The 14,314-nt window shown below is 37.3% G+C and overlaps 2 protein-coding genes across 3 annotated transcripts in view; one reads left to right on the plus strand and one right to left on the minus strand.

Moving 5' to 3' along the window:
- NLN (neurolysin) overlaps positions 1 to 160 on the minus strand; it is a 36,719-nt gene extending 36,559 nt beyond the window's left edge. The window contains exon 1 of the mRNA XM_059836675.1: positions 1 to 160. Within this exon, the coding sequence (XP_059692658.1) occupies positions 1 to 32 (32 nt within the window). The 5' untranslated portion in view covers positions 33 to 160.
- Positions 139 to 14,314, plus strand: part of SGTB (small glutamine rich tetratricopeptide repeat co-chaperone beta) — a 23,896-nt gene continuing 9,720 nt past the window's right edge. For both annotated transcript variants that reach the window (XM_059836686.1, XM_059836687.1), the window contains exons 1-6: positions 139 to 342; positions 2,042 to 2,164; positions 7,051 to 7,154; positions 7,582 to 7,651; positions 11,076 to 11,175; positions 13,520 to 13,624. In XM_059836686.1, coding sequence (XP_059692669.1) covers positions 2,065 to 2,164; positions 7,051 to 7,154; positions 7,582 to 7,651; positions 11,076 to 11,175; positions 13,520 to 13,624 — 479 coding nt within the window. In that variant the 5' untranslated portion in view covers positions 139 to 342; positions 2,042 to 2,064. The remainder of the gene's footprint in view (positions 343 to 2,041; positions 2,165 to 7,050; positions 7,155 to 7,581; positions 7,652 to 11,075; positions 11,176 to 13,519; positions 13,625 to 14,314) is intronic.

Here is a 14,314-nt window from a genome sequence, read left to right on the forward strand (position 1 = left end):
CTGCGAGCCGCGCCCGCGCACAGCGACAGCATGGGGGGCGGCGCGGGGGGCGGCGGCGGCGGAGCGGGAGGAGGAGAAAAGAAGGAGGAGAAAAGACCGGAGGAGGAAGGACAGGCTGCAGAGAAGAGGAGGAGGCAGGACAGGAGGAGGAAGAAGGAGAAGAGGCTTTGCTCCCGCGCCCGCTGCCGCGCCGCCCTCTCACCGCCCTCCCGCCGCCCGCGGACGCAGTGCTCAGCCCCGCTCCGCCGCGGTCCTGCGCATCCGCTTCCGCCGCCTCCTCACGCCCCCGCGTCCCTGGTGTCTCGCAGCCGGAGGCAGCGCGGACTCGCCGCATCTCGCACGGTAAGGGCGATGCCCGTCCCTTCGGCGAGCGCAGCTCCTCAGGGGTGGGAAGGCTGGGAGCCGCACGGGCCCCGAGCGGTGCGGCCGCGGTCCGTGCGGTGTCGGGAGGGGCCCGCGCCGCGGGTGGTGCAGAGCTGTCCTTGGGGCCCGAGCGAGCGGACCCGAGCCTGGGAGGGACCGAGAGGTGGGCGTGGGAAGGGAGCGCGGCCCGGCCGGTGGAACCCTCGCTGTCCTCCTGTGGGGTGGATAGGGGACCCGTGTCCCGGCTGTGCATCCCCAGCCGGTGGGACCCTCGCTGTCCCTCCTGGGGGGCGGATAGCGGACCCCAGTGTCTCGGCTGTGCATCCCCAGCCGGTGGGACCCGCGCTATCCCTTCTGGGGGGCGGATAGCGGACCCCAGTGTCTCGGCTGTGCATCCCCAGCCGGTGGGACCCGCGCTATCCCTTCTGGGGGGCGGATAGCGGACCCCAGTGTCTCGGCTGTGCATCCCCAGCCGGTGGGACCCGCGCTATCCCTTCTGGGGGGCGGATAGCGGACCCCAGCGCTCGCGTCTGTGCATCCTGAGTCGGTGGTCTTCCCGGCTTTTCCCGTCTCCACGACGGGATTTGCCTGGTGTGGGTTTGGCCGCACACCGGTTTGGTCGCAGGTTGTAGAGAGAAAATAAGGTAGCAAGAGCAGGTCCTGATCTTGCCATTCATTTAATGCTATATTTTAAACCTGTATTGCTTGGAGAACTGGATAAGATTGTGTCCTTTATAATCAAAATGGTTTAAGGAAAAATAACTTGAAAAGTTGTGACTAAAATTGTCCTCCAAGTTATATAACTCCCAGATGATGCTGAATGGAAATCAGACTGAGCCAGTAGTGTCACTAATCACAAGTATGCACTGAGGTCACGGTGTTCCATTTCTTTGTCCAAAGTGACAATAAACTGCTCAGAGCACCATTTCACACCATAGAACACCTTTTATGAAAGGATAATATAATGCCACACCATAGAACACCTTTTATTAAAGGATAATAGTGTGTCACACCGGAGAACACCTTTTATGAAAGGATAACACCATGTCACACCATAGAACACCTTTTATTAAAGGATAATAGCATGTCACACCAGGGAACACCTTTTATGAAAGGATAATACTGTGTCACACCATAGAACATCTACATTGAAGGATAACACTGTGCATGTCACACAGAAGAACATCTTTTATCAAAGGGTAACACCATATCAGACCATAGAACATCTTTTATCAAAGGGTAACACCAAGTCATATCATAAAACAACTTCTACTGGAGTGTGTTTCTTTATGTCATTACCTTTATCACAGTGGCTTTTTATTGGTTTTGATTTCAGGATGTGCTCCTACTTGCAAGTGTATATGTAAATAAAGTGCAAACCATTAAAGAAACTTATAAATGAAAAATAAGTTGCTAAGTTATTTTAGCCTTGGTAAACTTTTCTTCCAGGAATGAACTGGAGTAAATATGTGCATTTCAGCTGATAGTTAGACTACATGATTGTAGCAGTTCTCCCTAATCCATGCAAATTCACCACATTTTCAACAGATCGTGCTATTGGGCTTTCTGGTGAAGGATTAGGTTTTATGTATTGTGTGTACTTTTTACTGAGGTTACTAGGAGGTTGGAGTACTGTAAGTATTAATTTTCTAAATAAAGAGATTCTGTTGTTTTTAAGACATAACAGAAAACAATTTCAACATGTCATCAGTCAAGCGCTTGGTTTATGCAGTCATCCATTTCTTGAGAGAACAGAGTCAGATGGATACTTTCACTCCAGATGAACAAGAAAGCTTGGAAGGTAAACAACAAATGTGCTTTTGTGTATTTTTATTTATATGTATGCATACATATATATGTGTGTGTGTATGTATATAATGCCTGCACAGATGTTAAATTCCTTTATGCATAATATCACAGAAAGTAACTGGAATGACGTAAACGAAACTGCCACCAAATATTATATGCAAATAAGATTGTGATACTAAGAGATTATTAATTGTAAGATATCTCTCATTTATAAAGTATTATGAAGCTGCAAATGTGTAGTGCCTTAATTTGAGCAACAGGTACTTTAAATTTCATCAGTTGCAGAGGTCTTTCCCAATCTGAACAAGTCTATGATTCTAAGTTAAGCAGTGCTATAATGCAGACCATGGTAATGACTTGTGTATGTGTACCACAAATTTCTGCTGCTTCTTTCTCTCTTTTATGTTTGCTTTCTTTCTTAATTTCATTTCTGTTAGCAGCTCTGCTGGTTACAGAGGAAGTAAAACAATTACTATATTGGTTTTGGTCTATGGGAAGAACTGTTTCCTACTTTCAAGGATTCTGTGTTATTTGTGAGGAAAAGACATCCTAAGAAAATAAGATAAATGCTTTGCTTTTCTTTTTCACTTGAGTAGTGGCTCCAAAGAGTATGTGGTAGTGGATATTTTCGATATGATGTAGCTTCTACTGTATACCCAAGTTCATGTATCTGTAGACATATTCTCTCTGTATTTCTCTATTGACAGATGCTCATTAGGTCTTTGTAACCTTGTAGTATTTGATGTTCTCCTTCATACTGTTCTTATTCCTTTTCCCTAATTACTGGAGACTTCATGTCAGAAATCTTCAGCATGGAGAGACTTTGCTGAGATGCAAAGCAAGTCCTGCTTCTCAGAGGCATAAATTAAAAGATAAACCTGGAGTGTGCTTCTTGGCTTCTCTCTATTACCTATTGGTTGTCCAGTGTAGTTCTTCACCAAAGTAAACAAGAAATAAAGCTTTGTGTCATTATATTCCAAGGATAGACCCAAAGGAATAAAAGCCAAAAGATTTGGTTTTACATCAGAATCTGGAGCATTTTGTACATTTGAAAAGCAGCAGCCATCATAAATTTAACCTGTATCAGATTATTATGATGTTTATCTGATGGTTTTTGGAAGTCATATATAATAGAGATGAAGAGATTTACTTTTGCTTTTATAATGAAACTGGTAAAAATTGGGTTACGGTTGAAAACTTACCTGATAACATGTCTTAGAACAGCCTTAGCCAATGTGTTTATGAAAGAATCAATTTTAAGATTCACTTTTCTAAATAAAAGATATTACAAAACCTCAGTTGTGCTTAAAAGCCAAGGCAAAATTTACCATTTTAATATAGATCTGAAATCCTATTTTTAGATTTGTGCTCTGCCACAAGCATGGTGCCATATGCTATGTGTTAGAGGATAAGAGGCAGGCATTCTGAAAAATAGACTCATTTTAGTTGTGCAAAATATCTTTAGTGCATGTACAGTGGCAATAGCCAAGTCTTACTCACTGAAGTATTTATTGTTAGGTGGAGACATAAGGGATGAAAAGAATTGACTGATAATTTTTGTTGGTACCTTATGTACCTACTTGGTATCTGTAAGAAGACAAAACACTGTATGATTAAGTGACTGTGACAAAAAGTAATTCAAACAGTTCCCACTTTCCATAAAACAACAAAAAAAGTGATAGAACATCACAAAAAAAAAATTGAGCCTTTATAAAATACAAATCTAGGATGTATTCATACTCAATGATAACCTGCATATACTGCATGTTTGAATTCTATAGAAATGTCAACAAGAGTGTGAATTTCCTTTAGGAATTTTGTACTTGCTTCATGAATAATTAAAATGCCTTATTTTGAGAAAGCAGAGTAGTTGGAAGGTAGACCAGAGAAATATATTCCCCTAGCATCTAGAGCAGTGATACAGATCCCTGGTGCTTAGTGCTCATCTCATTTGTATGAACTAGAAACTTCCCTTCTTCCAAGTTATATTTTAGGCTCTGTTTAAATTGCAGTTATTTCTCTCTCCTGTTTACAGAGTGGGGTTTTTTTTCTCACTCTCCCTTTCTTTTTTTCTTTTCTATAGCACCTCTTTCTGTGGGATTAAAGCAAAAACTCTCTACAACATACTCAAGGCTGTGATTTTCTTACTTCTGTGATTGATATACCACAACTATTTTCTGTAGGGCAGTGTTTCCAAAACAGGAAGGCAGTGGATGCATGTAATACTTGACATGGGTAAAGTTCTGTGTAAGATGAAGCAAGGTGACAGCAAGTACTAAGGGGGCCTCAGCAGCCCAATTAATGCTCATTATTCAGCCTGCTTGTTGGCTGTGATGCAGGCTGTGTTGGCCTTCGTGTTGCTTGGTGATGCATACTTGTGTTTGGACAGCAGAAGTCCTGGAGCTTTGTGGCACTGGGTTCCAGCATAGCCCAGTGCTGGTGTTGTCAGATAGTGGGTGTTTGTGTGAGCCCCAGCTGTTCAGCAGGGAAGTGGTTTGCAAGGTGGGCACTTCAAGCTTCAGCTTCCACCTAGGTGCGTGATGGTAGAGCTAACTGGGAGAACAGATAATTTTGGCCTTTGATATCAGACATAGGAAAAATCTCAGATGAGTAGCTCACATGGTGCACAACGTCTTTCCCTGATAATATTGAGCTTGCAGAATTTTACAGTGCCTCACTTGGATAAATGGGATAGCAAGGTGCTGGCAGTCTGGCCTCCTGAGAAACTTTTCAGGCAAAAACCAAGTTCCCACTCCTTTGACTTTTACTGGAGTTGTGTTTTTGTGTAGTGTTAAAACAGGAAAGTTACAGACCTTGTCACAACTTACTATATTTTCTGATTTGAAAATGTTTCTGTTTAGCAATGTTTCTTTCTATGTGGGTTTCTGTTGTTGGCTTGGATTTAGCCAGTGGTTATTCTAACCTATTGATTCATCCTATAAGAGGTCCTAATATTATTATATCTCTGTCACATATACTATATGTGACAGATGGAAGAACTATAAATTCCATTTTCCACCTAAAGGAGAAATATGGGAATTCACAGCACCAACTAATTATTTGATGAAAATTCTGAGTAGTAGTAATACTGTAGTCAGAGTAATTTTGTTTACACATAATGTGTATTGCTGCATTTTGTGAAACTCTTCTATGTAATAGAGATTTGGTGTCATAGATTTGATGCCTGGAGAAAGAGAAGGGATGGGGTTGTATTTTAAATTTATGCAAAATTACAAATGAGGAGAGGCATTCAGAAAAGGGAGTGCCTTTCAGTAAAAATAAACTGGCAGGGAAAATTAGTAAGAAACTATTGCAAGTGGCTTCCTATCAAGCTGTAAAAGGAAAAATTATATGTGTTTCATTGATTTTATAATCAGCCTGCTAATAAAAAGTACTAGTAAAGGTTTATATATATTTCAAAATTCAGCATAATCTGTGTTTACATGTTTACAAGAATTAAGTTTTTCACATAGCAGGAGACAAATGAGCTTAACTCAAATCCCTCAGTGCTCTTACTGGGTGATTTATGACCTGGTAATTTGATTTATAGATTATAGGAGCAACTTGTATAATGCATATTTAGCAGTGTATTCAATTGTTACATGCTATCAATTTTAACTTTGTGTCATGCCATACTGTTTGTAAGAAATTTCTATTGTACAATTTTCTAAAAAAATTACATCTTCCAGATTTACTACCTGTTTTACAAATCTCTTACCCCTCCCCTCCGACCCCTTCTTGCCTGCTGTGACATAGAAGATAAAAACTGGCCTTATAGTTAACGTTCAGTAATTCTACTTTTCTAATTTTGGATCAGTGTTTAGTTTCATTGTAATGCAAAAAGTAATTCAAAATATATTTTGTAAGTCAACATTGGATTGAGGGTAAGTTTAAATAGTAAGAATCTGTTTTTACTGATACTTAATTTGAATTCATATACTCCTGGTTGTCCATAATATGTGTTAAAACACCCGTTTTTCTGTTCAAGCTAGGCTTTACAAAGACCCTTCTTTGTTCCTCCTCAGTTTTCAGTCTAAAACATTTAGATGATACATGTTAATAAAAACATTGTACTAGGTTCTTAAGATTATAGGGAAAATAATTATATCATTTGCAATAGTTTAACTCTGTGTGTGTACATACATCTTTATGTATATGGACAGAATTGTATATAGTAATTGCCACTGATCTTCTTTTGTCTAAAACTATGAGTATACTTAAAACTTCAGCTAGGGATATGGCTCTACATTTTTAGGTTTTCTGTGAGTGTATTTACAATTATTGCAGGCTAATCCTTATACACAGAACACATGAAAGGATATTGCAGATATATTTTTTAAAAGACAAAGTTTTGTGATTCATGCACCATTTGATTAATAAAGTATCTTCAAATAAATATACTTTTTTCCAAAAAAAGATAAGACTAATAAGTATCTTGCCTTTATTCTGTACAGTAAAGATGAGCCATTTTCTTCCAGCTGTTATGGCACACAAATATATGCCAGTTGTGTACTTGGGGTGGGGGGGGTGTGACACATGGACATTTCTAGTCATGTTATGAGTTGTGGGGTTCTTCTTAAATAATTATATTTTTATATTTAAAAAAATACTTTAAAAAACGGAAAGAATTAAAATTAAATTTTAAATTGGTTTAAATGTAATGGCCACACTATATGTGGATTGTGTATATCTTAGATCTTTTTCAGCAAGCTCATTCTGTGGGGATCAGGTAGCCTCTCTTTATTTTTTTTATGTTCCAAGGGTCTGCTTTTACTAGTTCAATAAGGAAGTGAGTCACAGCTTTATAAATAAATTAGTGAAATTATGCTTATATTGAGAAACTGGTGACCTGTGTTATTATTTTTTTTTTCCTGTAAGTTGCAATTCAGTGTCTGGAGACTGTATTCAAGATTACCCTGGAAGATACTCATCTTGCATCCTCACAGCATTTGATAGAAATGTTCACAAATTCTATTCAAAAGGTAAAAATTTAATTTAGATTCTAGAGTTACTCTTCCAGTATGTGCTAAGGTTTCGTATTGTATATGAATACAACAATATTAAAGTTCTGTATAGGTCAAAAATATGTGAAAACTTAAAGAAAATACGAAAGAAACCTACATTTCCATAAAAGCTAGGATAATGTGAATCTTTGGGGGCAGTGGGAGGAATTAATTTCAGCTAGACATGGAAAATTCCATATAAAAAAATTACTAAAGAGTGGATGCCTCATTTTCACTTGAAGTTTTTTATTCTTCATTTAAGCATTTTGCAATTCCCAGAGATAAATGCCTGATGTGCCTAAGGTCATTCATAGTTTGCTGATGTTTCTCAGTTCTTTCTGAAAGTTTTTGATAAAAGCAGGACTTATATATTAAAGGAAAAAATCTTGTTTTTTTCTCCATACAGAATGACATGCTGCCTCTCTCACGTTCTTTGCCAGAAGGCGTTGTAAAGGCTGACCAACTGAAGGATGAAGGTTTGTGATAAAAACAGAAATAAATTGCCTTATGCTCTTATTGTATTTTCACATTATTGTGGGTAGTGATAGTATAGCAGCTGGGTACCACCAACCCCACAAAAAAAACTTCAGCTTATATATTCTCTGGTGACTGCTATGTCCTAAGGGGGCTAGGTGATTTGTTCCATCCAGGAGCAAAGGAAATAATGTTTTTTCTCTTCCTGATTCTGGAGGTTGCTTAAACTCTAAGGGATAACATGTAAAGTTGGAAATATTCCTAGGTAGCAGAAGCTTTAAAGAATGAACAGCTATTGTTTGGCTGTTTGTGCATGGAATTGTTATACAAGTTTCTACTCTTACTGGAATGGGTATGTGATGTCAAACATTGGTAAAAAACTGACCCAACAGAAGCCAGTGGAAAAATTCTTGTGAATTTACTAGGGTTAATATTTCATATATGTGAAATTATTTTTATGCTTTATAAAAATTGCAGACAAGCCAGTTGTTTATTTTCCCTCTGGCAGCTGTTATTGCTGTTCTGTGAGGAAAAGCAGCTGTATGATAGAAGTCACTAATGCTATCTAAGAAGGAATCCGTATTACCTCCCCTCAAAAAGAAGGGGAGGGAAATTATAAAAAGCATGTAGCACTGGTAACTGTTTTGAATTGTTATGGAGTGTTGCTTTATGAATCACATTGTTTATGACCTGCTAGATTTTCAGGTAGCTGAATTTTATAGGAAAAACGAGTAAACTTTTAATTCCAAGGCAGATATAATCCTCTCAAAATTTCTGTAATAATGTGGAAGAAGACCTACTGCTTTTCAAAATTAATTTCATGTCTCTCTTACCTTAAAACTGGCCATCTGTAATCATAAATGCAATCTACTACTGGCTCTGAAATAAGTTTTCCTAATTGTTGGAGTTGCTCATTAGCTTTTTAATTCTGAGAATAAGAGCTCAAACATGGTTAAGTCACAAGTGAAAATGTGTAAGTAAGTTGTAACCTACCTACTGTGCATGCTGGCTTTTTGTTTTGCTGTTACTACCAACTCATGGAAAGTGAAGACTATCTCTTGGTCTCAGTATGGTTATTGAACCGTAGGAATAGTCAGTACTTTGCAGATGTGGGTGTTATAGCTCTTTTAAATCTGTGATTTCAGTCTTGCTATCGTTCAGTCCACAAGGGTCTGTGAAATAGACTGAGGAAATTGTGTGCTATGTGTTAGTCTTTGTGTGGTTTTACCAAAGTAATTCCAGCTCTCTGCTGAAAAAAACTGGAAGAGTCTAAACTTGGTAACAAAGGACCAATTAGAGTGTCATCTGTCAGGGGCATTTAATAAGCAGTTTTGAAGTGCTTGAAATGACTCTGGTAATTTCCCATAATAAAATTAAAACTTAGTGTCCTGCTTTCTCTATTATTTTCACTAATGAATGACAAAGCAAAATGAGGGAGCTGAATTTTCTTTCTTGGTAACCAGGAAGTAATATACACTTCAGACTACTCATTACTTGAATTTAGATGCCTAACCTTGTATATCAGTTGACACTTCAGTTTAGTATAAGATGTGTAAAAGCACAATTATGTGCAGGTTTGTATAGTGTAATGGTGGCCTGATTGTAGGAAGATCTGTGTTTTGTTACCACAGATAACAATCTGATATAATTATATCAGATTATTATAAGATATAATTATAACAATAGGTAGTATTTACAGTATAGAGAAGATAACGTTCAGAAGTATAACCATTTGTGTAATATTTTTTGTCCTAAGGATTTTGTATGACATTAAAATAGAATAATACAGTTGCTTTCCCTTATCTCAGCAGAATTAGTAGATCTGGCTATTTTTCTATTTTCCTGTATCAAGGCTGCAGCTGGAGAGAGAGATAACAAGAAGGGTATGCACTGATACTATCTCCAACTTAGCCTTGTATGCTGGGTCATATTCAGACCAGTATCAGAAATTCTAATGTTGATAGACATTGATGGCATTTTTGTTTTAAAGGAACACTAACTGCTACAATCTTGCTGAGTGCAGCTGACTTGCAAGGCTTTTTTGTCTGACAACATAATTTATTGTACAGATCTTTACCTTAGAACAAAGCAAAGATGCATAAACAGTGAGCCTCTAGAAACAAGATATTGTTACATTCTGCTTGTATTTTGAAGGTATGCAAGTACAGTTTGAGTTCTCACTGGAAGGGACTGCTTACTGTAATTACAGTCTAGTATAGCAATATTTGAGAATGTGATTTTGTACTACTTTGATGATACTTTGTTACTTAAATCTCGTTTTGTTCACTAAGCTCTTTGTGTTCACGAATAAATGCAAGTACAGTTGTTTCAGTTAGTGCAAGCACTGAGGACTTGCTCCACAGTATTTATTTCTCTCAGAGATAAACTGTTGAACTGACTGAACTTTTCTAGCCTTTGCTTACGCAGTTACCTACATCAGTAGTAACTTATCGACCCTATCCCTTGACTTGTTTATTTTAGGAGAAGGTTTAAATATTTGGCTGAAATACAAGATGTCAGTGAAAGTCTCTATTTTTCCTGACCATTTCTTGACATTTCTAGGAAATCAAGGCTTCCGTAGGATCTAGCTAGCCAAAAATTGATTGTAGCAGAACCACGGACAAGTTTGGGCACTGAACTAGGGTTTTTTACTACTGTGTCATCAGGAAAGAGAGAAACTACCAGGATTGCCTTGTGTTGGGGACAAAAGAAGGTGTAAGGTGTCTTTTGCTTTGAAAGACCTTAGTCCGGAATTTTCTGTCCATAAAGAAGTTAAATAAATGTTTCTGGGCTTTTTTCCACTGGACTTAAAATATAGGAAATGTGAAACTTTGCTACAAAGTAGAAGTTCTAAGTTTCCTTGGTGAGAAATTTTACTCCTGAATCCTTTTAGATTGCTTACGCTATACATACTTTTCATTATCTTAATGACTTAATTATTTAGTGTCACAAAAATGGGGCTTACGTGCTTAGTTTTACTTTTGTTTGATTTGTTTGATGTTACTTAGATACTAGCAAGTTGTTGGGAAATATAAGAAAATGAGATTAAAAAATTAACATAGTATATTGGGCTTGCAAAGATAGTTGACTAGAGTGGAAGTGCAATTACAGTTACACTTCTCAGTGAAGTGATCTTTCCTCGACAGCAGAAACTAGCTGGAAAGTCTGAAATGCCAAAATGAAAGAGGAGGGTTTCTGTGTTGTACTGCAATACACATAATAAACTTCACAGATATAGCAGATATTTTTATTTGCATTATTCCATTACTTTTCTGTTTAAAAGAATGTATCTCAAAAAAGTACAGTCATAACTCACTTCTGTAGATGCTAAAAGGTAGCTGCTCCGTTTCTTTCATACAGAGCTGTCTCATCTAACTACATACTGTCTCATCTAATTATTTAAGAGCTTTTTATAATTCATTTCAGGTAATAATCATATGAAGGAAGAAAATTATGGTGCTGCAGTGGATTGTTACACTAGGGCTATAGAACTGGATCCAAACAATGCAGTCTATTACTGCAACAGGTAAACCCAAAATGATACACATCTTTCATTCCTGGACTTTGTTAACATGATTTTAAAAATAAATTTTGAAGGAGGTCAAAGGCTAGAAACCCCTATTTAGAAACCTATTGTTAGATTTGTAAAATTAGAGTGAAAGTGAGCTCATTCAGCATATCTTTATCAGTTAAAATGGGCTTTAAAATTACTTACAACTCTTCAGATAAGGTATTGTGTGTGTCAGGTTGTCTATATTAAATCATAATGTAGGCTGTTATTTCTAGCCTGCGCAGAGTAGTAAAAGCCTTTTTCTCTGGTGTTCTAGTGACTCAGCTGCTCTCTCTATCTCCTTGAGTACTAGCTACCTCTGGCAAAAAAAATCATCAACGCAGGAATACCATTTCGGAGATTTCAAGCATTTTGTAAATAGTCAGTATTTTCATGTGTGACCTGTTGAAAAATAACAATACTGCTGTTACAGCTTTCTTATCTAATCTGTTCTTTACCATTATGAATGAAGAAGACATAGTGATTTGGCAGCAGGTAAGCTTGGAAGGGCATGTTAACCTAGTCACAGCTCTCTGCTCTTGCAGAACACTGCTTGGAAGAGCTGCCAAAGAGCAAAGGCAGTCCCAGCTTTATGCCCTACTGGATTGAGCCCACCTCTAGAGTATCTCTATTATTAATTTAAGGATATAGGATATATTAAGTGCTGTCAATCTGGCCTTGTACCCACTGGATTATGCTATTTTTGAAGCTCTGCATCCATTGCTCCAGAGTTTAGTTTGTGATAAAAACACATGAAAGATTCAGCGTTTAAAAACAAGTTTAAAGAGAAAGGAAATTATGCAGTTTGCTAACATTTTACATGTTGAGGATGGCAGTTCAAAAGTGAAAATCATCTATATTCCTTGTGAAAACTGATCACATGAGTCACTTTATGTATAAAATTGAAATATCAGACCAGATTCAAAAGCTTCCTAAAATCACTGGAAGTTTCCTCAGTACGAGCTTAAATGTCAAAGTTTTAATTAGCAAGAGCAGAAATAATCTCTGTGTTGCATCATCACATACCACATTTGGGAGAACCAAAACAAATCTCAATGTCAGTCACTACAGTATTGTATGTAATAATTAAAAAAAAACCAGGAGTTGTTTGGAGTTTTGTGGATAATAGAGTATTTCAATAAGTATATACCTTATTATCTTAAGCTTGTTAGGGAGTCATGGCAACATGCTGCATTCAGTGGGATTGCTTTTTATCCACAGCAGTGCAAAAAAGAGTGGGCTGATATGCCCTTGAAATTTTAACTGGCTATGTAAATTTCTTGTGAACATGGAAAAAAGTTTTCTGTTCAAACACATGTGAGAACAGGCATAGCCCCTAGCTTTTATTTATAAATCTTCACTGGCATCTGTGGAGTTGGACAACTGCTTAACAGCCCAAAACAGATAAGTAGTCCCATTCAGAAGACATTTTAATCAAAGTCAGAAAAACCCATGCAATTTGGAGCTAATCACAGGACAAAGGATTCTTAATAACAAAGAGATATTCTTTATGCAATGAAAATATTTTAATTTCTACTATTTTTTTAACGAAGGAAAAATAAATGAGAGTGGCTTGTAACTTTTCAAACTGGTGAAGTTTTGATTATTAGTGTGTTTCATTTTAATCATGTCACATTCATTTCATTTAATGTGTCCTTTTTAATTTGGTCAAGTCTTTAATCTTATTGTATTAATGTCTGCAACATTTAGTATTTCTCCAATATAGAGATGTAACTGTAATTTAGTAATGCAGAGGTTATTGAGAAATGTTATTGTGGTTTACCTACAAGCTTGAGATGAATTATAAAATCCTGAGCAGGGAAAAAATCACAGCATTCCTTTGAATGGCTGTATAATGATACTTCTGGAAAACACCAATTTCATAAAGTATTTCTCCCTAACAGTGATTTTATAGAAACTGCTACTTGACAGTTTCACTTCTTGTAATAGGTTTTGTGATTTATTCTGTGCGTAGCCATATGCTAGATCTCAAGACAGTTCCTTGGAATTATTTGTCCTTTGTGTCCTCAGAGGTGAGTGCATGTTCTCCAAAACCATAGTTCAGCAATGCACTTAGGCACATACTTAACTCATAACATTTGCTTGTCCTACTTCATTAAAGAAATGTAAACATAGCCAAAATAGAGAATGAAAAGTCAGTAAGATTAAATAAGTCAGAAATGTGTGAATATATAGGCTTGGAGTTTGGTTGTTTTGTTTTGGGTTTTTTTGGTTTGGTTTGATTTTGGTTTTTTGTGCGTTTTTTGGGTGGTTGGTTTTTTTTTGACAAAGCTTCATTTCCTTACCATCTTTCTCTTAGGGCTGCTGCTCAAAGTAAGCTCAACAACTTCAGGGAAGCAATAAAGGACTGTGAGAGTGCCATAGCAATAGATCCAAAGTACAGCAAAGCATATGGAAGAATGGGGTAAGCTAATATAACTCTGAGTAAACACTGAAGACCCATTTGTACATTACCATAGATTTTCTGAAATATGTGGAACCACTTACAGAATTCACTGTAATTCACTTACAGAACATTGTAAGTATAACAATTTTCTGAAGGTGACCCTATCAGACTCTCAGCTCTTTTTCTATGCGGTTGATACCGGCATTTTCATCAGATTTTTTCAGTTTGCTGTTTTTATCTTTCAATTTATCAACTTGCTGGATTTAGTTTAGGAAGTAATGATGCTTTTTTCCTATCTCCTAACTAGTTAAAAGGAATCAAAATTCTGCTGTTGGTACACTGAATCTGTTAATGATGCTGTTAGAGAACAGCATTGGGGCTTTACACTAGCAAGAATAAAGCCTCAGTTTTTCTTTTCAATAGCTCTTTGGAAGCAGATATTTTAGCAAGAATAAGCTATGTCTCTTTGGCAGGTCTTCTCAGCAATGTCTGAGAGATTAACTGTATAGCCTCTTGAGGGTAGTTTTAAGTGTTAACTGAAAACAATGTCAGGAATGCTCTAACAGGCTGTTGGTCTGAGTGAAGAGCCATTCTTCCAAGATGTCTAGCTTTGCATTTTCAATAATCAAGCACATTGTAGTAGTGGACTTAATGTTGCATATGTCTTTTGAGGTTATATTTATACCAGTAAATTAAAAAATGCTTGGG

This window comes from Haemorhous mexicanus, chromosome Z (assembly GCF_027477595.1).
Source record: "Haemorhous mexicanus isolate bHaeMex1 chromosome Z, bHaeMex1.pri, whole genome shotgun sequence".
NCBI lineage: Eukaryota > Metazoa > Chordata > Aves > Passeriformes > Fringillidae > Haemorhous > Haemorhous mexicanus.